This window comes from Scyliorhinus canicula, chromosome 7, assembly GCF_902713615.1.
Source record: "Scyliorhinus canicula chromosome 7, sScyCan1.1, whole genome shotgun sequence".
In the NCBI taxonomy this organism is placed as follows: domain Eukaryota; kingdom Metazoa; phylum Chordata; class Chondrichthyes; order Carcharhiniformes; family Scyliorhinidae; genus Scyliorhinus; species Scyliorhinus canicula.
Window position 1 is genome coordinate 40,586,591 of NC_052152.1, and position 20,790 is coordinate 40,607,380.

At 52.8% G+C, this 20,790-nt stretch overlaps 1 protein-coding gene across 4 annotated transcripts in view; it reads left to right on the forward strand.

The window, feature by feature from the left end:
* The window catches only part of alcama (activated leukocyte cell adhesion molecule a), a 340,167-nt gene that overhangs the window by 304,923 nt on the left and 14,454 nt on the right, over window positions 1–20,790 (forward strand). For all 4 annotated transcript variants that reach the window (XM_038801832.1, XM_038801835.1, XM_038801833.1 and 1 more), the window contains exons 11-14: window positions 5,529–5,644; window positions 6,930–7,068; window positions 13,403–13,450; window positions 20,322–20,451. In XM_038801832.1, the coding sequence (XP_038657760.1) occupies window positions 5,529–5,644; window positions 6,930–7,068; window positions 13,403–13,450; window positions 20,322–20,451 (433 nt within the window). The remainder of the gene's footprint in view (window positions 1–5,528; window positions 5,645–6,929; window positions 7,069–13,402; window positions 13,451–20,321; window positions 20,452–20,790) is intronic.

The following is a 20,790-nucleotide window of genomic DNA, read 5'->3' on the forward strand; positions in this document are numbered from 1 at the left end:
GACAGGATGGGCACGCTGCCATATCGATACAAGTTTCTGCTACGACCTGATGCCAAGCCAGTGGTCCACACACCACGCCGGGTCCCAGCTCCGCTGAGGGAGCGCCTGAAGGCACAGCTGAAGGATCTTCAGCAACAGGGCATCATTTTCAAGGTAACTGAACCGACTGACTGGGTCAGCTCGATGGTATGTGTTAGAAAGCCTACGGGAGACCTGCGCATCTGCATTGATCCCAAGGATCTCAATAAGAATATAATGCGTGAACACTACCCCAGCCTGAAGGGAGAGGAACTCACCAGTGAGATGCCACACGCACGTTTTTTCACCAAGTTAGATGCATCAGATGGATATTGGCAAATCCAGCTGGATGAGTCCAGCAGAAGGCTCTGCACCTTCAACACACTGTTTGGCAGATACTGTAATCGCATGCCGTTTGATATTGTCTCGGCATCGGAGATCTTCCATTGCATCATAGAGCAGATGATGGAGGGCATTGAAGGGGTTCGTGTGTATGTGGACGACATCATCATATGGTCCATGACCCCTGAGGAGCATGTTTCCCGTCTCCAGCAGGTATTCCGCCGTGTCCATGCCAATGGCCTGAAGCTGAACAGGGCCAAATGTTGCTTTGGCATGTCGACACTCAAGTTCCTAGGTGACCAGGTCACTCAGCAGGGTATGTTGCAGGACACAGACAAGATCAAGGCCATCAAAGCCATGAAGGTCCCTGAAGACAAGAAGGCAGTACTGGGCTCCCTGGGCATGGTCAGTTTTCTGGGCAAGTTCATCCCAAACTTGGCCTTACACACAACGGCCCTACAAAACCTGGTGAAAAAGTCCACTGCCTTTCAGTGGAAGGCAGCACATCAGGCGGAGTGGTTGGAGCTGAAAGCCAGGCTCACCACTGCACCCGTCTTGGCATTTTTCGACCCAGACAGGGAGACTAAGATCTTGCAGAGCAAGGAGGCGCTCCAGCAGCATGAAATCGAGACCTCCCCGTGGTCCAAGGTTGGCATCGACCTCTTTCCTGCGAATGGTCGTGACTACGTGTTGATTATTGACTATTTCTCCAACTACCCTGAAGTTGTGAAGCTCTCAGACCTCACATCTCGGACCGTCATCAAGGCCTGTAAGGAGATGTTCTCCAGGCATGGTATCCCACTCACTGCATGAGTGACAATCGCCCGTGCTTCAACATCCATGAGTGGTCTATGTTTGCCAAGTCATACCATTTCAAACATGTCACTTCCAGCCCACACTATCCACAGTCCAATGGGAAGGTTGAAAAAGGGGTGCACATTGTGAAACAGCTCACCTCAAGGCCTCGGACTCTGCTTCTACCTCGCACTGCTTGCATACAGGGCGACCCCACTGTCCACTGGCATACTGCTGGCTCAGCTCCTGATGAACAGGGACCTGCGGATGACATTTCCAGCCATACACTTGCCCAACCTGGATCACCTCCCGGTGCTACAGAAGGTGCAGCAGCTCCGAAACCAGCAAAAGCAGGGCGATGATGCTCATGCCACCGATTTGCCCGTGTTATTCCCGGCAGACACTGTCAGGATCAAGATACCAGATGGTGTTCGACAGGCTGCACCCCGCTTGTATGTTGTACGTATGGCTGATGGTTCTGTTGTGCGATGAAACAGACGGGAACTGCGCAAAGTTGCCTGCCTGCAACCGCTTTCTTCTCCATTTCCGTCTGTTGTTTTGCCACCTCCTGATACCTCGAACTACGAAGCCACCAGTCAGACATCCATCCCGCCTGTCAAGCCACCGTCGTCCGCACCACCACCTCTCCGGCGGTTGACAAGGATCAGACGGAAACCCCAGAGACTGGACTTACGAACATTTGTTTTGTTTGCTGTGTTAAGTTTTCCCACATGAGACAGCTGTCTTCACATGTAAATACGTTCCCATATGCCACCGTTTGTAAATATGTTAATATATGCCACCACATGTAAGTAAGAACAGGACATGACCAATGAGCAGGCAGGACACTCAGGGGTGTATCTCACTATAAAAGGCACAAGGCACTCACACTCCGCCTCTTTCCACTGATGAACAACTACAGAGTGAGTCAGGGTGTATGTACAGTATCACACCTCCAGCACGTGGCTAAGAGCTAGTCTGGTTCAGTCAGACAGAGTAACCACATTTAGGTTAGCAGAGAGTCGAACCCATAGAGAACTGTGCTAACTGTGCTACTGGTTCAATAAATGAGATTGAACTAACTTCAAGGCCTGGAGTATCTTTTGGTTAAAGCTGCATCCAGTTGCAGCCTGTGTTCTCCCAGAGTACATAACATGGCAATCATCATCAGCATCAGGGCTCTCAACCCCGGGCTCCACCTCCACCAATATCAGCAACAGGGCCCCCACTATCCGCATCGGGGGCTCTCGTCTTTCCTTCCGCCCCCCACCCCCCCATTATCAAGGACTCTCACCCCACCATCTTCACCATCGGCACTCTTACTCCCCACCTCCCCATCGGGACTCCCACCCCCCTACCTCACCATCATCAGCATCGGGGCTCTCACCTCCCACCTCCATCGGGGCCCTCACCCCCCACCTCCCCATCGGGACTCCCACCCACCCACCCACCCACCTTCATCAGCATCAGGGCTCTCACTCCCCACCTCCCCATCAGAGCTCTCACCCCCCACCTCCCCATCAGAGCTCTCAGCCCCCACCTCCCCATCAGAGCTCTTACCCCCCCGCACCTCCATCGGGACTCTCAGCCCCCACCTCCATCGGGACTCTCAGCCCCCACCTCCCCATCAGAGCTCTCAGCCCCCACCTCCCCATCAGGGCTCTCACCCCCCACCTCCCCATCAGAGCTCTCAGCCCCCCACCTCCATCGGGACTCTCAGCCCCCACCTCCCCATCAGAGCTCTCAGCCCCCACCTCCCCATCAGAGCTCTCAGCCCCCACCTCCATCGGGACTCTCAGCCCCCACCTCGCCATCAGAGCTCTCAGCCCCCACCTCCCCATCAGGGCTTTCACCCCCCACCTCCATCGGGACTCACAGCCCCCACCTCCCCATCAGAGCTCTCAGCCCCCACCTCCATCGGGACTCTCAGCCCCCACCTCCCCATCAGGACTCTCACCCCCCACCTCCCCATCAGAGCCCCCACCTCCCCATCGGGACTCTCCCCCCCCCCCCCCCCCCCCCCCCCCCACCACACCATCGGGGCTCTCACCCCCAACCTCACCATCATCAGCATCGGGGCTCTTTCCCCCCCCCCCCCCCCCCCAACACACCAGTAACAATGGTTAGCACTGTTGCTTCATAGAACCAGGGTCCAGGTTCGATTCCCGTCTTGGGTCACTGCCTGTGTGGCGTATGCACGTTCTCCCCGTGTCTGCTTTCTATCGGATGCTCCGGTTTCCTCCCACAGTCCAAAGATGTGCAGGCTAGGTGGATTGGCCATGCTAAATTGCCGCTTAATGTCCAAAAGAAAACGGTTAGATGGGGTTACAGGGTTACGGGATAGGGTGGAGGCCAGGGCTTAAGTAGGGTGCTCTTTCCAGAGGCCGGTGCAGACTCGATGGGCCAAATGGTCTCCTTCTGCACTGTAAATTGTATGATCATCATCGGGGCTCTCAGCCCCACCCCCATCACCATCGGGGCTCTCACCCCCCCCCACCACCATCAGCATCGGGGCTCTCAACCTCACCCCATCACCATCGGGGCTCCCAACCCCACCACCATCACCATCGGGGCTCCCAACCCCACCATCATCAGCATCGGGGCTCCCAACCCCACCACCATCACCATCGGGGCTCCCAACCTCACCCCATCACCATCGGGGCTCTCAACCCCACCACCATCAGCATCGGGGCTCTCAACCCCACCACCATCGGGGCTCCCAACCCCATCACCATCGGGGCTCCCAACCCCACCACCATCAGCATCGGGGCTCTCAACCCCACCACCATCAGCATCGGGGCTCCCAAACCCCCCCCCCCCCACCCATCACCATCGGGGCTCCCAACCCCATCACCATCGGGGCTCCCAACCTCACCCCATCACCATCGGGGCTCTCAACCCCACCACCATCAGCATCGGGGCTCTCAACCCCACCACCATCAGCATCGGGGCTCCCAAACCCCCCCCCCCCCCCCCCCCCCCCCCACCCACCACCATCACCATCGGGGCTCCCAACCTCACCCCATCACCATCGGGGCTCCCAACCTCACCCCATCACCATCGGGGCTCCCAACCTCACCCCATCACCATCGGGGCTCCCAACCCCACCACCATCACCATCGGGGCTCCCAACCCCACCACCATCACCATCAGGGCTCCCAACCCCACCACCATCACCATCAGGGCTCCCAACCCCACCACCATCACCATCGGGGCTCTCAACCCCATCACCATCGAAGCTCTTTGCAAATATAACGCAGACCCCGCCACCCAATGCGGCTCCCCGGAAAATCTGATCCCGACACTACTCCCTGGCACAAGTTGGCCCTTCCAGATTAGCCAACCTGGCAGTGCCAACCTGTGCCAGGCATATCCCATGGGTCTATATATCTCACAGCCGGTGGATTTCTCATCACGTTGCCAGTGATGGGCCTGGAAAATCGGAAATCACAATCTCACCAGAGAGAATTGTGTTCTCCAATTCTCACCGAACTTTCTGCTCATGTTGTCATTCTCACTGACGTCTAACTTTGCCTCAAAATTGTCCCATAGCTTCCAGGATCACTCAAAACAATGGAGAATTATTTTCCCTCGCCCTATGGTACTGAGGCCAGTTTTAGCGCCTATAATAACACCGTGGATAAGATCAGCTAAGTCAACACTGACTAGGAATTGAACTTGGGCCCTTCCCAAGTGTGTTGAATTGGATTTGTTTTATTGTCACGTGTACCGAGATACAGTGAAAAGTATTGTTCTGCGTACAGTCCAGACAGATCATTCCATATATGAAAGAAAAACTTAGGACATACATAAATACACAATGTAAATACATAGGCACAGGCATTGGGTGAAGCATACGGAGTGTAGTACCACTCAGTAGAGAAGATGTGTAAAGAGACCAGATCAGTCCATAACAGAGTCATTCAGGAGTCTGGTAACAGTGGGGAAGAAACAAGAATGAATCAACATGACACCAGGCAGGGTTTTTACCAATTGAACTTTCAAATGACCTATTTTCACCATTGCTTCACTTCAGACACTTTAAGCGGCATCAAAGTTTCAGGTAAGTGGACCATCGGGAGTCTAAACTGTTAAATAACTAGTTGACAGAATTGTTAGCAAAGTGGGTTACTTTTTCTATGGGTTGGAGTTCCTTTTGCATCACCAGAGCTTTAATCTGGTTGTGTGATCACGCAACTCTTATTAAACCTATCTAATTTGTATCCGATTATTTTCAGGGGAATTGGGCTGATTCCATCAGGTATAGGCGATCCGCCCTGTCACATTACCACTCAGCCAATGATAACAAAAGTCTTATTCCTATATTTGCTTAAGTCGGCCATGTTAATAAACCATTTTTCTCTTTATTACAGGAAAGCCAAGGATAAATAAATTGACAAAGAAGGTTGTGAACAATGCTAAAGTGATCAGCTGTGTTGTGGAAGGATTTCCCCAACCCACTGTGCAGTGGAGCATCAATGGAACAGCTGTAAGTAACAGAGAGGAAAATGTCCTCGGTCTTCCATCTGAAGCAGAATTGTAACCGACTGTGCTTTTTATGGGATGATGTGCTTTATAAAGACGACTACAAGAGCAAGGAAGTTGTGCTCAAGCTATGTAAAACATTACTATATTCCAGCTGGAGTGTTAATACTGGGCACTACATTTTAAGAGAAACATGAAGGCTTTGGAGATGGAACAGAAGAGAATTATTAGAATGGTTCTGGGAATAAGGAATTAGTTATGCAGACTGGAGAAGCTTGGGTTGTTCTCCTTACGCAGAGAAGACTAAGAGGGGATTTTATTGAGGCTTTTAATATAATGCAGGGTTTATATAGGGTAATAGAGAAAAACTGTCCCATTGGCTAAAGTTTCAATAAGCAGAAGTCACAGTTTGAACATTATTGACTAAAGGGCCAGAAGTGGTTAGGATTTGGAATGTCGAGATTCGATAGCCTCTTTCAAAAGATAATTGGACAAATACTTGAAGTAACAAAGATCACAGTGGTATTGAGAAGAATGAAATCATTATGATGAAGCACCTTTTAAAAACAAAATTATATTTATGTATGTGCTTTGAAATTACACTGTTCAGTATTAATAACTCATTTGTTATTGAAGTTCCTTCGTTTACTTTATTAGCAGAATTTAAACTGATTATTTTAAAAGCTCGCTTTTAAAGAAAATAAATGATCTTAACTGTCCATTGGAACAATATTCCCTGTTCCCTTTGGAATCAGAGAATGACATGGTTTGGAACTGTAATCCCACGGGAGGATTGTCCAGGGTCACACACAAAGAAAGGAAATTTAAGAATAGAAAGGTTACCCATGGGACTTCACCGCGAATACTTCATTGAAATTCCCAGTGCTCATGTGTGAACTTGGGAACGGGATAGCGACTAGGAGGGGGAATCAATTCACATCTTGACCAAACCTGCCTGGACTGTATGGTTCAGTTCTACATTGTGCAATGCTTTTACCATAATGATTCATAATGAAATTCCCTTTCTGATCTTTCTAACAGTACTTGTCCAAGAATGTATAGACTTTTGCCGTGGGCACAATAGAAATGAGTGGATAATTCCCACTGCTGCCTCACAGCACCAAGGACCCGGGTTCAATTCCGGACTTGGGTTGCTGTCTGTGCAGAGTTTGTACGTTCTCCCCGTGTCTGCGTGGGTTTCCTCCTGGGTTATCAGATTTTCAGAACCCACAATAAATACTGTGCCGTCCCCTGATGTGAATAAGAAATTATAAATATTTTCATTGCAGCCTAGGGAAGAACCAGTAAAGGACAAAAAATCACAATGGAACCACAGGATAACAGTAAAGCCTTCGGAGAACATTACAGTCACCTGCACAGCCATAAACTCCCATGGAGAGGATCAAGATACAGTCAATCTAACTGCCAGTGAGTATTCTGCAACATTTTGCAAATAAATGTGGGGTGGCTTGGTGGGCGTATCAGTTACCCTAATAAAGGTTCATCTGCAACATTTTGATATTGGGCAACAGTGGGGTGAATTCTCCATCCCGGGATGACCCAAACCCGTTTCCCAGTGGGACAGAGAAACAGGCGTCCTGTGGAAATCGGGATCGGCACGGGGCGCCGATTCATTTCCAATGGTCCAACCCCCTGCTGGTGGTGGGATCAGGGTTTGCGCCAGCGGGAGGATGGCCCAATGACCCATTTGCATCCACTTAGCAGGCCCGGCACTCTGTTCTCCAGCCCTCCAAAATTCCCCGGTCAACTGGGCCAGGAATTATGTGGGCAGGAATCACAGCAGGTCTCACCAGACGTGAACCTGACATAGTGGACCTCACGGTGGGCCAAGGGGGTGACTCCTTAAGGGAGTTGCCGCTAACGTTAAGCGTGTGATTGCAATGCATTTTCGTTCTCTTTGATGTGGTTGATGTTTGTAAACATTAGGATTTCAGCACTTAGAGGCACTCACCCATGAAGGGAGATGAATGAATCAGGGCTGCAGCAGTTTCGTAGAAACTGTCAATCACAATCCACTACTGGAAAAGAATGAATGACTTGTAGCTCCAGGATCTGAAGGGTTTAAACCCAGCTGTTCTCTTTCTAGGAATGGAAACGTGGTGCTGCCAGGTAGTGTTACAACTGCAATTTCTGTTACTGCGCCTGTCTGCACTGCTCTCTAGCTTCCAGGCGGGAACCTTTTTTCTAGGGCCTCTGTGGAGGGTGGAGAGGTTCCTCTAGTTAGGGAGTCACTGAGAAAGGGGGGGGTCACCCAGAAATTCCGAGGGGGGGTGGCTGATCTGGGGCACGTGGCAGGCCAAGGAAATTAACCTGTGAAAAGTGTTTATGAAACTTCTGATCAGTCATTTTCAATTATTTGAAGGAAATGTATTTCAGTGTCCGTAGAACATACAGTGCAGAAGGAGGCCATTCGGCCCGTCGAGTCTGCACCGACTCACTTAAGCCCTCACCTCCACCCTATCTCCGTAACCCAATAACCCCTCCTTTGGTCACTAAGGGCAATTTATCATGGCCAATCCACCTAACCTGCACGTCTTTGGACTGAAGGAGGAAACCGGAGGAAACCCACGCAGACACGGGGAGAACATGCAGACTCTGCACAGACAGTGACCCAGCGGGGAATCGAACCTGGGACCCTGGAGCTGTGAAGCCACAGTGCTAATCACTTGTGCTACCGTGCTGCCCAGAGAAGCAGAGCTTTCTGTTCCACGTATCTTGTGCTTAAAATTGATTTGAGATAGTACGACTTGACGGAGAACTTCTCTGAGGCACTTCATTATCTTATGAAATGCCTGGAAAGCACATACTCAGCATTTTACCATCAATGGAGAATTTTCCAATACTACTGATCGCACCCAGAAGGTAAAACCAGTAAACCTTGAGAAATGACTGGTACTGATTCAAGCTGACATTGCAAACGTCAAACTAGGACCGCAGTTCAGACCGGTATTGGCCATTTGCACATTTTGCTGGGTTTTTCCACACACACACACACACACACACACACACAGACTCCTTCCTTCCTCTTTTTATAGCTGCCTTGTTTCTTATTTTAGCCATATTGGGAAAGACAGTACCCTCCTGCACATTTTTGGCTGGATTCTTCGTTCCTGAGACTAGGTGTTAACGCCAAGGCAGGAATCGTCCAGTTCCACGCCAGCAAAGCTGGTGCCGCTCCTGGACTGATTCAGCAACTGTTGAGGGGCGAGCACCGGTGCCACGTGGAACACAATCGATTCCAATGAGAAATGGTGCTGGATTCGCGATTGACACTCAGGAGGCTGACAAGCTGCAGCAACGTTTAAGCACGTCACTTCCCACACACCATCCCAGCCAACAGGATGGCAGCAAGACGCGCGGTTCCAAGGTTCACAGACGTCGGGTTCAAGACCCTAGTGTGTGGAGGAGAGGCGGGCCACCCTGTACCCCGGCTCAGGAAGGAGGCTGCAACGTTTTGATATTCAGTAACAGTGGGGTGAATTTTCTGTCCCGGGATGCCCGAAACCCATTTCCTGATGGGACAGAGAAAGAGGAGTCCAGTGGAAATCGGGATTGGCACGGGGAGCCGTGCCTGGGCGCAGGTGGCACAGGTGGCCAGCCCCACGAGCAACACCATCCGGACCAGTCTGTAAAGCTGTAAAAAGCTGCACAACCTCCTCAGGGCAGCCAGGGTGAGTAGGCAGCATTGTGCCCCTGGCACCAACCCCGGTCCCACATCCGTGATCCCCCCCCCCCCCCCACACCCCCCCAAAGAGAGCAGCCGAACCCCCACCCTGCACCACATGTCGGCACCCACACGGGGCGCCATGGCCGGGTGCTCTGGCCACTGAGGCCACCAGCTGCATGCGTCAGACTGTCAAACACTGTCGTTTTCTGTCTCACTTACCCCCCCACCGGAGCGGGAGAAAACTGGAGGGGACCACGGGACCTGCAGCCCTCACCGTGGCTCAGCAGTAGGCCTTAGATGTGGTCGGCGGGCCAGAAGACCGGGAAGTCGCTGGGGTGGAAGTCAGCCGTGGGCAAGGAATTGAGACACCGCTACATTGCGATCCCCTTTGACATGTGTGTCAATCGCCCCATAAATACCACCCTCACCCCCAGCACGGTCTTCAGGACCTTCTCATGATCGGGAGGGTCCTTCTGGTGTCCCCCCACCCCGAGCCAGTGCCACTGCCTGGTGGCGAACCCCACTGCCCGGGCATCCTGGTAGGCTCGATCTACATGAAATGGATGTATTGTGCTGAGCGGGCATATAGGGCCTCCATGACCTGGTTGGGCATGGGGATATGCACCATGCTAACACGTTGGTCTTTCACCCCCTGTAGTTAATGGATATTGAAATTCAACCAGCAATGGTGGCCTTCCTACTGGTCGCTGCAGCTCTGTCGGTGCCCTGTGGCTGGAGCTGCTTGAGGAGGAAGAATCTACAGCAGCAGAGCGAGCCCCAGAGGAACCTGAGGCAGCCGTTCAAGATCTGTGAGATCCACTCAGCGCCTGGAAGGAGTCCATGGCGTAAACGTTCAGGAGTACCATCACCTTGACGGCCACCGGGAGCAGGTGTGCTCCCCCGTTCCCCCGCGGGTGCCTCGCCACCTTGAATGGCTGCCTCCTGTTCCTCTGGTCTGCAGTGGCTAGGACGAAGGCCACCATTGTCTGTCGGGGGTGAAAGGCCAACATGATAGCATGGTGCATACCCCATGCCCAACCTGGTCCAAGGGGCTGAATGGTGCCCCTAGTTGACAAATTGGGCCCGGCTCCCGCATGGCCCGTACCCCGTATCCTTGCACCCCTGGCCCCATTGGTGCCCAGCATTGTGGGGGTCTCTGGCCCTGGTGCCCATCCTTGCTGCCAGCGATACTGTCAGTTGACATTGCACTTGCAGTTGTGCGCTCCGTGGACCCCGCCCGGCGACCCCCCTCTCGGGGCCACTGTGGGCGCTGTAAATAGGTGGGCTGCCTGATGTCCCGCCGTATGGGGGCACCCATACGGCCGATATCACTCTGCAGAATCAGGGGTCAAGGTGGGTGGTCAGTGGGGTGCGCAGCAAGCTGGCTGCTTTGCAGACCACGGCAAGGCCGGCCGACCCATGCCTGGAGAACGCCACAGTCCCACTGGGGAGGGGGGGTCACACCGGCCACATGGCCCATTCCCCCATCACCCCCCCCCCCCACCAGAGCCAGCCCAGTCAATGTCCGCCCGACAGCCCATGGTCATGCCTCTCCATGCATCACCCCCCCCCCCCACCCCCCCCAACAGCCAGCCCAGTCAGTGTCCGCCCAACAGCCCATGGTCATGCCTCTCCATGCATCAGCCCCCCCCCACCCCCACCCCCTCCCCCCCAACAGCCAGCCCAGTCAGTGTCCGCCCAACAGCCCATGGTCGTGCCTCTCCATGCATCACCCCCTGCCCCCGCCCCCCCACTACAGCCAGCCCAGTCAGTGTCCGCCCAACAGCCCATGGTCGTGCCTCTCCATGCATCATCCCCCACTACAGCCAGCCCAGTCAGTGTCCGCCCAACAGCCCATGGTCGTGCCTCTCCATACATCACCCCCACCCCCCACCCAACTACAGCCAGCCCAGTCAGTGTCGGCCCGACATTCCATGGTCATGCCTCTCCATGCACCCCCCCCCCACCCCCCCCCACCCCCCCACTACAGCCAGCCCAGTCAGTGTCCGCCCGACATTCCATGGTCATGCCTCTCCATGTTCTACCTCCTTTCTCTCTTCCACCTCAGCCATGATGCCGTTTCACGAGTTTTAAAAGCATGTGTGAAGCTCGCCGTCGGGAATTCTGCCCATTGGAGGCGGAGAATCCTGGAGGCCACGGAGAATACTGGGTCGGACCCGCTAATAATATGCCAACAGTGTCTTGAATGCATTGACGGCCCTGTCGAGGCGACGGGGAATTACGATTTGGCTTCAAATCAGTGCCCACCGCAATTTCAGCATTGGAACAGATTCTCCGTCGAATCGCGTTTACTGATTCCGGCGTGGCCGAAGGAGAATCCTGCCCTTTGTCTTCTTTCTAAGCTCATTGCATCTTCATTGCATTGAAATGAATACTCATCAGAATGGGCAAAAAATGACAGTGTCAGGTTCCCGACTGAAAACCAATATATTTCTCCCCAGAAACTCAGCCAGGTTTTCACTCCAGATCTTCTGACACATTGTGAAAAAATGGCAAGGGGTTGTGTTTGGTGCCGTCACTCTGGCGATTGGGGCAGGGGCTGATCAAGCAGAGAAGCCTGGCTCTACAGAGATCGGGGCGCCCTTTTTAAAGGAGAGCCTGATCTCAAAGTGAAAGTGAAGCCCCCCCCTCCCCCCCCCAACCACCAGGGCACAATATCCAGGCACTACCCAGCCACGGCCCGCACCACCTAGGGGCCACAGCCACTTCCAAACCCTCAGTGTGGTCACCAGTCCAGCAGGCGAAACATCCGATGGCACCAAACAACGGCATTAAACCGTTTATCATAAATTTACATGTGTTTGGCGATCTCGCTGTTGTAAATCCCGTTATGGCTCTCTCGCGAGTTAGTGACCAGAATGGATTTCCGACCAATGCAAACAAGCCCAGAAATTCGCAGCCAATGTCTCTGACTTTATTTTATTCTTTTACTTGGCATGAAATCTGTGATCTGCTTTACCTCACCCAGTTTTTATTGTCTTCTACAATCCGCAGGTTATTAAGACCCAAGCTTGGTTTCACTTAACCATTGCGTCTTGATTTTTCTCCCCACATTTCACGACCTTGAAGACAACCTGTTTTTATGCCTGGTTTACAGTGAAATTAAGGTGATGGAAACATTAATTGAGGCGTAATAATGAACTTGCTGTCTTGTCCCCGAGTGTCACACTTGTTTGTTCCTGTGCTAATTGATAATTGAAAGCACGATTACACTGTGAAAGGCTGCAACTGTATTAGCGTTTCCTGTTCCTGCTCAGATCCATTTGTCAGGTGTTGCTATAGAAAGTCAACCCATTGCAATGAATTGTTGCTTTATTTTAATAACTGCTTTGCATATTCAGTGGTTGGAATAGACAATGTGCTGGAGCCATTTGTAGTGCGTAACGTTACTTATTAACTCTTTGAAGACGTGTGTTGTCTCCCTTCTAATAATTTAAAAATAAACACCCGGTGTGCGCTGCTCCCCCTCTACATCTGTGCTGGATTCAGGCTTCGCCTCAGGCCACGCTCCTCCCCCGCCGCTTGCTTCGGGCTCGATGCCCCTGCTCCTCCAGTCACGGGGGTCCCCACCGGCCCGACCTGGCGCCCGTCCCTCAGGCCCAACGGCCGAAGAAATCCCGACCGGCGAAACCACGGGAAACCCCCGGAAAACGCCGAAATGCCACAGACTAGCGGGAGCCTCTCTCCAGTGCATGCCTAGCGCGTGCCACCAGAAGTCATCTCCCTTACTTCTAACAGGATTGTTCACTAGTAGAACCTTACGGACAGTGATTGCCGCTTCACTGTTATTTATTTCTATTTTGGAGTGATATCTGAGCAATTGTTGGAAGCCATGTTGACTCCACACTGTTGTTCGCTCGGTATTTGTTCCATTTTGTCTGTTTCTGATTGTGTCCTATCAGCTGTCACTCACCACTATCTGGAGGTGAGTAACTATCTTGGGGGACAGAATTCCTCCGGCTATTTTGGCATAAAATTACGGACTTGAAATAAATCTTCAGGAATGGATTCCATGGGTTCGAATTAATTTGTCTTTCTCTTTGCATTTTTCAGTGCGATTCAAGGAACCATTGGATGAAACTCTCGAACAAGATCCTTCAGGTAGGCACTAGAATGTCACTTTAGCGATAACCCATCTGTCAAAACATACAATTTGCGGCATTGTCAAATTATGGAATGATTGGAGTAGGGAATGGAATGATATTCCTCTTAATTCCCATTGAGAACATTGGTATCATTCTTACCTAGCCTAGGTATCTCACTCATGCTTTTATTAACTTTTAGGCCAAGTTCTTTCCTTTCCCTTTCTTATCTTTCTTTCATGAAGGTGTTGGTTTCTTGATGGGATATATAGGGTGGGATTTTCCGTCTAGCGACGCCAGATTCTCGGGATGCAATTGGGCAGCAAAATCACGCGAGGTGAAAATCGTGGCCGGCGGCAGGGGCCCGACAGAAGGCCATGCTCTGGAGCCGCGACAGCGATGTCAATGCATTCTACTCCGCACATACCGTAAACGCCGTTCGCATATCATTCGCGGGCCTGATCGGGTTTTTCTGGGGCTCCCGCGATGCTCCGCCTCCGCCAGGAGGAATTACCGACAGAGAGGTTCACTTGTGGTTTGAAAAATCGGGAAACAGGTGCCTTGGCTGTTGAGGGAGGGAGCGGAGGTCAAACATGTTCCCTTGGGATGTCGGGCCAGCCGCTGGCTGGGGGGGTGGCTGAAGTACCAGGGGATGAGCATGGCGTTGGGGGTGACCATCCCGGGACCGTGGTGTCGAGGCACGGCCAATCATTGCCACAGCCTACAAGGCAGCCACCTTGCTGCGCACACCAGTAACCGCCCACCGTGGCCTGTGGTTGCGCAGGGTGACACTGGCCATATTGGTGCCCCCACCCCACCCCACCCCCGCACTTCAAATCCTCCCCACAGGCGGCGGGGCATTACGTGGCCCACCCAAGGGCTACGCCCACAGTAGCCTCTCCGGGAGGACGCCTGATGAGGAGGCGCGGAGTATGCTGCTGGCAGGGGTAGGGCCAGCTACCAATACAGGGATGGGTGCCTGCCAGCGAGGACCGTATCGGGGCCAGAGGCCCTTGTGGTGCCAGGCACTGACTTGGCCAGTGGTGTGGTGCGGAGTGTAGAGTTCCAGTTGGAATGGCCAGGGGAGGGCGTGGGGGTATATGTGGGAACAGGGCTGCAGTACAAGTGTTGGGCAAGGGGGTATGCACCATGCGATCATGTCTGACTTTCACCCCCTGCAGACAGTGGACTTCGGAATTCAATCAGGGATGGTGGCCCTCATCATGGCTGTTGCAGCCCTGGGGGGGGGGGGGGGGGGGGGGGGGGTGCTTTGAAGGTGTACTAGCAGGAGCTGCTCGGGTAGGACCCCGCAACGGCAGAATCTGCCCCAGAGGAACAGGAGCTAGCCAGTGAGGATGGAGAGCAGGCCGCCCAACAGGCCGAGGAGGAGGTGGGAAGGAGGCGCCTCAGGCTCGTGTATACCGGCAGTGCCTGTCATTCGAAGACCTGCCGGACCGGGCTTGCTGTTGAAGACTCTGGCTGAGCAGACAGACAGTGCGACATACGGGCAGCACGGTAGCATGGTGGTTAGCATAAATGCTTCACAGCTCCAGGGTCCCAGGTTCGGTTCCCGGCTGGGTCACTGTCTGTGCGGAGTCTGCACGTCCTCCCCGTGTGCGCGTGGGTTTCCTCCGGGTGCTCCGGTTTCCTCCCACAGTCCAAAGATGTGCGGGTTAGGTGGATTGGCCATGCTAAATTGCCCGTAGTGTCCTAAAAAGTAAGGTTGGGGGGGGGGGGGGTTGTTGTTGGGTTACGGGTATAGGGTGGATACGTGGGTTTGAGTAGGGTGATCATTGCTCGGCACAACATCGAGGGCCGAAGGGCCTGTTCTGTGCTGTACTGTTCTATTTTCTATATCTGCCGGATCATAGTGTACCTGGCACCGCGGAGGGTGTGGGGAGGACATTTGCTCCCGGTGGCCATCAAGGTATCGGTCGCCATGAAGTCATTCCAGGCGCTGAGTTGGGATCTCACAGACCTCGGTGCACAGGTACATCCGCCCCGTCACGGAGGCCCTATATGCCCTGTCGGCACAACATGGACCGGGCCCACCGGGATGCTCAGGCAATGGGGTTTGCCACCATTGCCAGGATGCCCCAGGGCCAGATGCATCGCCCACGGGCACCGGCCCATGGCGGCTCAATCTTCACAAACCGAAAGGGGTTCCAATCGATGAATGTGCAGCTGGTGTGTGACCATGAGCTGTGCATCATGCACATCTGTGCCCGATATCCAGGAAGTATGCATGACGCCTTCATGCTGGCATACTCAACGGTTCCTGGCACCTTTGAGGCGCACTCTCAGGTGAGGGGTTGGTTGCTGGGTGACAGTGGTTATCCATTACAGGCATGGCCGATGATGCTTATTCAGAGGCCACCGATCGATGCAGAGTATCGCTACACCGACACCCATGCAGTGGCCAGGGGAGTGATCGAGCGGGTGTGGTGTAACAGTGGGGTACTGGAGCGATGTGCGGGGTCCGACCTGAGGGTCCCGGGCCGTGATCAACTCCACACTCCAGCGCCCAGCCCATCCCTCACACCCGAGAACCGTGGCAGGTTGGAATGTTTGTGCACAGGTGTAAATAACAGGTAAACATCACTATAACAGTTTGCCCTAGCCCCTAACGATATCCTATGTGCTGCAGCAGTGCTAACTTGACTGGTGTCTATCTTTCTGGCCTTACGTACTGTGAATCCTGCCCTGTGACACGGGTCCCCTTTGGCAGCCTTCCTCTGGAGTGACCGGACGGCAGTTGCTCGGGTGTCCCAGGTGGCGTGGTGCCGCCCTCTTCTGCCCGCTGCACACCAGATGCGCCAGGGACAGGAAAGGGAGGTCCGAGGCGCTCTGTTCCCATGCCTCCCCTGTGGGAGTTAGCTGCACGGGTCCCATCGCCTCCTCCTCCCTCAGGGTGCCCAATGGCCCCTGGGCTACTCCATGGGACAGGGGTGCAATCGGAGCGAACTCCAGGGACTCCCCTGCTACCTGGTGCTGCCAGTCCTCGAGGCCCCCTCTCGTCTTGACCAGGGTCTCCATGCTCATGGGCATGGAGTACAGAGACTGGGCCACCTCCCTCTGTCTGTAGCACATCACACAGTGTCCATGTCACCTCCCTCTAGGACTGGCGCAGGTCAGCCAGCACCTGGGAAATGCTGACCATACCCTCAGCCATAACCCATTGTGACCAGGCCAAGCTCTGGAGTTCCACTGCAATGTCCTGGTCCATAGCTGCCTGTGATAGAGCAGCCCTGTCCTGTGCTTCAGCCACCGCCCGCCCATCCCAGGCCTTGGGCATCCCGACCTATGGCTGATACCTTCGCCCCAAGGCCTCAACCACTTGCCACACGTGCGGTGTTGGCCTGAATAGTATGCAATGTCAGCACCACCTCCAGTCCTTGCAGGCGGTCGGACTGTTCGAACTGCACCTGCACGCGCTGGATGGTTGCTGACAGCCCCTCTGTGATTGCATCTCCATTAGTGATGGAGCCCCATAAGCCCGAAACCTGTCTGGACAGCAGCTAGTCCCTGGGGTCAGGCCGCCATCCGACTGTCTGCCCCCTCGGGGGTTCCTACCTCCTCCTGATGTTTGCCAGCATATGTGTGGTGCGCACCACCTAATCCACACAGTCAATTTAGTTGTTGTAGAAGTCCACCGATTCAGTTCTGGTGTCAACACTCTCTGAAACGGAGAATCCGGCCCATAGTGTTTGGAAAGGTTGTTGCGCGCTGTGGTTTGCCATAGTCATGTGATCTCTGATCTCCACCTTTGTGTACAAAGGCTTGAGAGCAAAAGCCATTTGGACATGACATTGAACATTGTGCTTTAAATGCATTCTTCATATCTAAATGAGGATTGACCATTAGAGCCAAACCTCTCCATCTGATTGATTCCAGTCTGCTCCAACAGAGCCAACCCATAATCCAGCAATCCATTCTCTTCCAAACTGGCCACCATCTGAAAACTTCCCCCCCCCCCCGCCTCCCTCCTCCCTCCCCTGAACCAAACCTCACCCAAACATCCAAATGGATCACTTTACAAAGAATAATACCCGCTCCTAACCAACCCCATAGGCTCATTGAACCACTAAAACAGGTCCAATTGGTTACAGTCCCTCCCCCCACCTCGTTCCCATTCACCAGCTAACATTTTAATGCTAGCGAGAGAGCCCCTCCCCAGGGCCAAAAAAGAACCCCCCGTCCGTTCCGGCTACTGAATTACAACAAAAATCCACACCCCTACCAAAAGTACGTTCCCACCAGAAACCGTGGGCGAATTGTCGATGCCGAAAATGCGGCGATCGGCCGGAGAATCCCTTCCTACGCCAAATTCGGGGGCGGCACTGTTTTTCCGATACTCCGCCCTTCAAAAACAGCGTACGCCACATGCTGTTGGGACAGTCTCAGGACATCACCTGGGGCCCTCCCCCCGATGGGCCGTCTTCCCGACGGCATGGGGCACGTGTCCTCTCAACTTTTGTAAACCTGGCACAGTCAGCGGTGGGGAGCTGTTCCCCTGGCCGGTTGGGGGGGGGGGGGGGGGGGGGGTGCTTCGATGGGGGCGGGGGGGGACTGGTTGTACGGCACAGCTGCCACAGGTCACCACCGTTCGCATGCACGGCCACGGACCTGGCCATTCTGTATCCGTATTGGCAGGTAAAGCCAGGGTCTTTACGTGGTGCGGGAGCGGCGCCGACTTTTTGGTCGTAAGACCAGACGCATCCGGCGGACATATTCAGAGAATCCAGCCCCATATTTTTCCAAATAGAAGAGAAATATTGCCTTAAACAATATCCCACAAAACAGTTATCCCCAGATCCCCCACTATACAGCTTATCCCAACCCAAAAATAAGAGATGACAACAAATGTAAACAAAATCCCCCAAAGTCCTTCCCATAAACAATCATAACAAGTCCACACAGAGCCCGTTTAACCCGACCCCAGCACATGCCCTGTAACAAAACCTTCTGCCTCCTCCATAGTATCGAAGTAATGGTCCTTTGACCCGAAGGTAACCTGCAGCGTCACAGGGTACACCACTCCAAACCTCACTCCACTCTTGTATAATGCCTCTTCGGCCTTTATTAAAGGTTGCCCGCTTCTTTGCAAGTTCTGCACCGACATCCTGACATATCCTAACATGGCTTCCTTCCCATCTCGGGTCATGATTCTCCTTGGCTTATGTCAGCACCCACTCCTTCTCCTGGTGTGGAATCTGGTTATCACTGCTCATGGGGGCTCATTGATCCAAGACTTCTGCCAGGGTGTTTGATGGCCCTGTCCAATTCTGGATGGGTTGCCAGTAACCCCTCCCCCACCATCTTACCAAACATCTGCTAAAAGTACGCAGTTGTATTCAGGCCCTCCAACAACCCCATTACCCTGAGGATTTGTCTCCTCGACCGATTCTCCAGGTCATCCACCTACACCCTCAGATTCCTATTCTTCTCCGTCGCCACTGAGATCTCAGCCTCCAATGAGGTGATTTGTTCACTGTGCCTCAACAAAGCCATGTCCTCTCCTTTCAACACCTCGCTATGCTCCTTTATAGCTTCCAAAGACCTCTCCCAAATTCTCACGCTCCACCTCTTTCAACACCTCGCCATGCTCCTTTACATCTTCCAAAGCCCTCTCCCAACTTCTCACGGACAAGATCCAGTGCCTCCTCAATCGACTTATGGAGAGTGTCGAACGTCACTTTGCATTGCCTCGCAAAATGTTTTTCAAACTGCTTTTCAGACTCAGTGGCCAATACCCCAGTTAGCAGATGTGCCGTGATCGGGGCAGCCCTAGCCGCTGAACCCACTGCTGCCATCTTCCCTGCTGACGCTCGACGCAAAGCCTCTGAATCCACTGAAGAATTTCCAGCTGCAGAATTTTTAGTTGCAGACATTTTATTTTTACTTACCTCCAAACTAGGACCCCTGTACTATCTTCTAGGAAGAAACTGTCCACCAAAAAACCCCGGGAACTGGGCAAAAAGGGCTGAAAAACACATACCATGGCGGGAGCTACCTAATGCATGACCTCCTTCTACATGTCGCCAGCGGGGGTTTCCTCTGGCTTGACCTAACCACTACATGTAAACCTTTCCAGACCTCTGTCACCTCTAACCGTTAGTCCTGCCCTTTCCTTTCTGACATCTCATCCTGCATAGCGTAAAATGGGAAGGAAATTTAACCCGTTACAAAGACTGGCAGGAATTCAAAAATGTCAATTGCTCTGCGTAACAGAGAGCCATGAGCCAGATTCAGCATCAGGCATTGTTGGAATGGAAGCAGCCAGCGGCAGGTCTGCTTTATTTCAAGATGGCCACAGAATGTTGCAGATCCCTGTTTGGCGCAAGGCATTCCTGACCTCTAGAAATTGGTACCACATTGATCAGTGCATTTGTCCATTGAACCACTACCTTCTGTCAATTATTGATCAGTGCATTTATCCATGGGACCATTACTTTCCATCAATTGTAAGGATTACTAAGTGCAAAGGGGATTATTGTTGTGACGTGTCTGCATGCCATTGTAATATAAAGGTGCTCAGCAGAGCAAAGATTAACGTGGGACTGGAGTCGATCACCGGCTGTGGTGTGATGTATAGAGTCACAAGGTAATAGACTCCGGGAATAGTCTGGAAACAACACTAAGTAAGCAACCCACCTCCATGGCAGGTTGCATGATTGCAACCGGGGATCTGTGAATAGTTAAAGATTAACAATAAAAGGTTCATGTTTAAATATACACGTATACAAGTCTCAAGATCTCCCGTGACATCTGAATAACCCATAAATCAACAGTTACCACCATATCGGACGGATCATGGGTCCAATTGGTTTAAACGTTTAGCTGAATATCGTGACTTGATAAATCTGACTGGAATGCCTTTTCTCCTGCAGACCCAAACAATAAGAATGACAACAGCAAAGGCAATGGTGACCAGGCCAAGGTGATAGTGGGAGTCATCGTAGGCCTACTATTAGCTGCAGTCATCGCTGGGGTGGCTTACTGGTTGTACAAAAAGAAAAGGTATGCAGCGGTATATCAATCGGTAAAAGAAGCTTCTATTTTTTAGCTCCTTTAATGTAACAAAACATTCCAAGGCACTTTACAGACGCATTATGAAGCAAAACTTGACACCAAGCTACGTAAGACTATGCGGTGGTACGTTTCCGAAATGCTTGGTCAAAGAGTTAGGTTTTAAGGAGCATCTTAATAGAAGAATGAGAGTCAGAGATGTTCAGGGAGGGAATTCCTGAACTTATAATGGCTGTCACAATGGGACAATTAAAATCAGCGGTGTTCAAGAGGCTGGAGTTGGAGGAGCACAGATACCCGAGAGTTGTGGGACTGGAAGAGATTAGACAT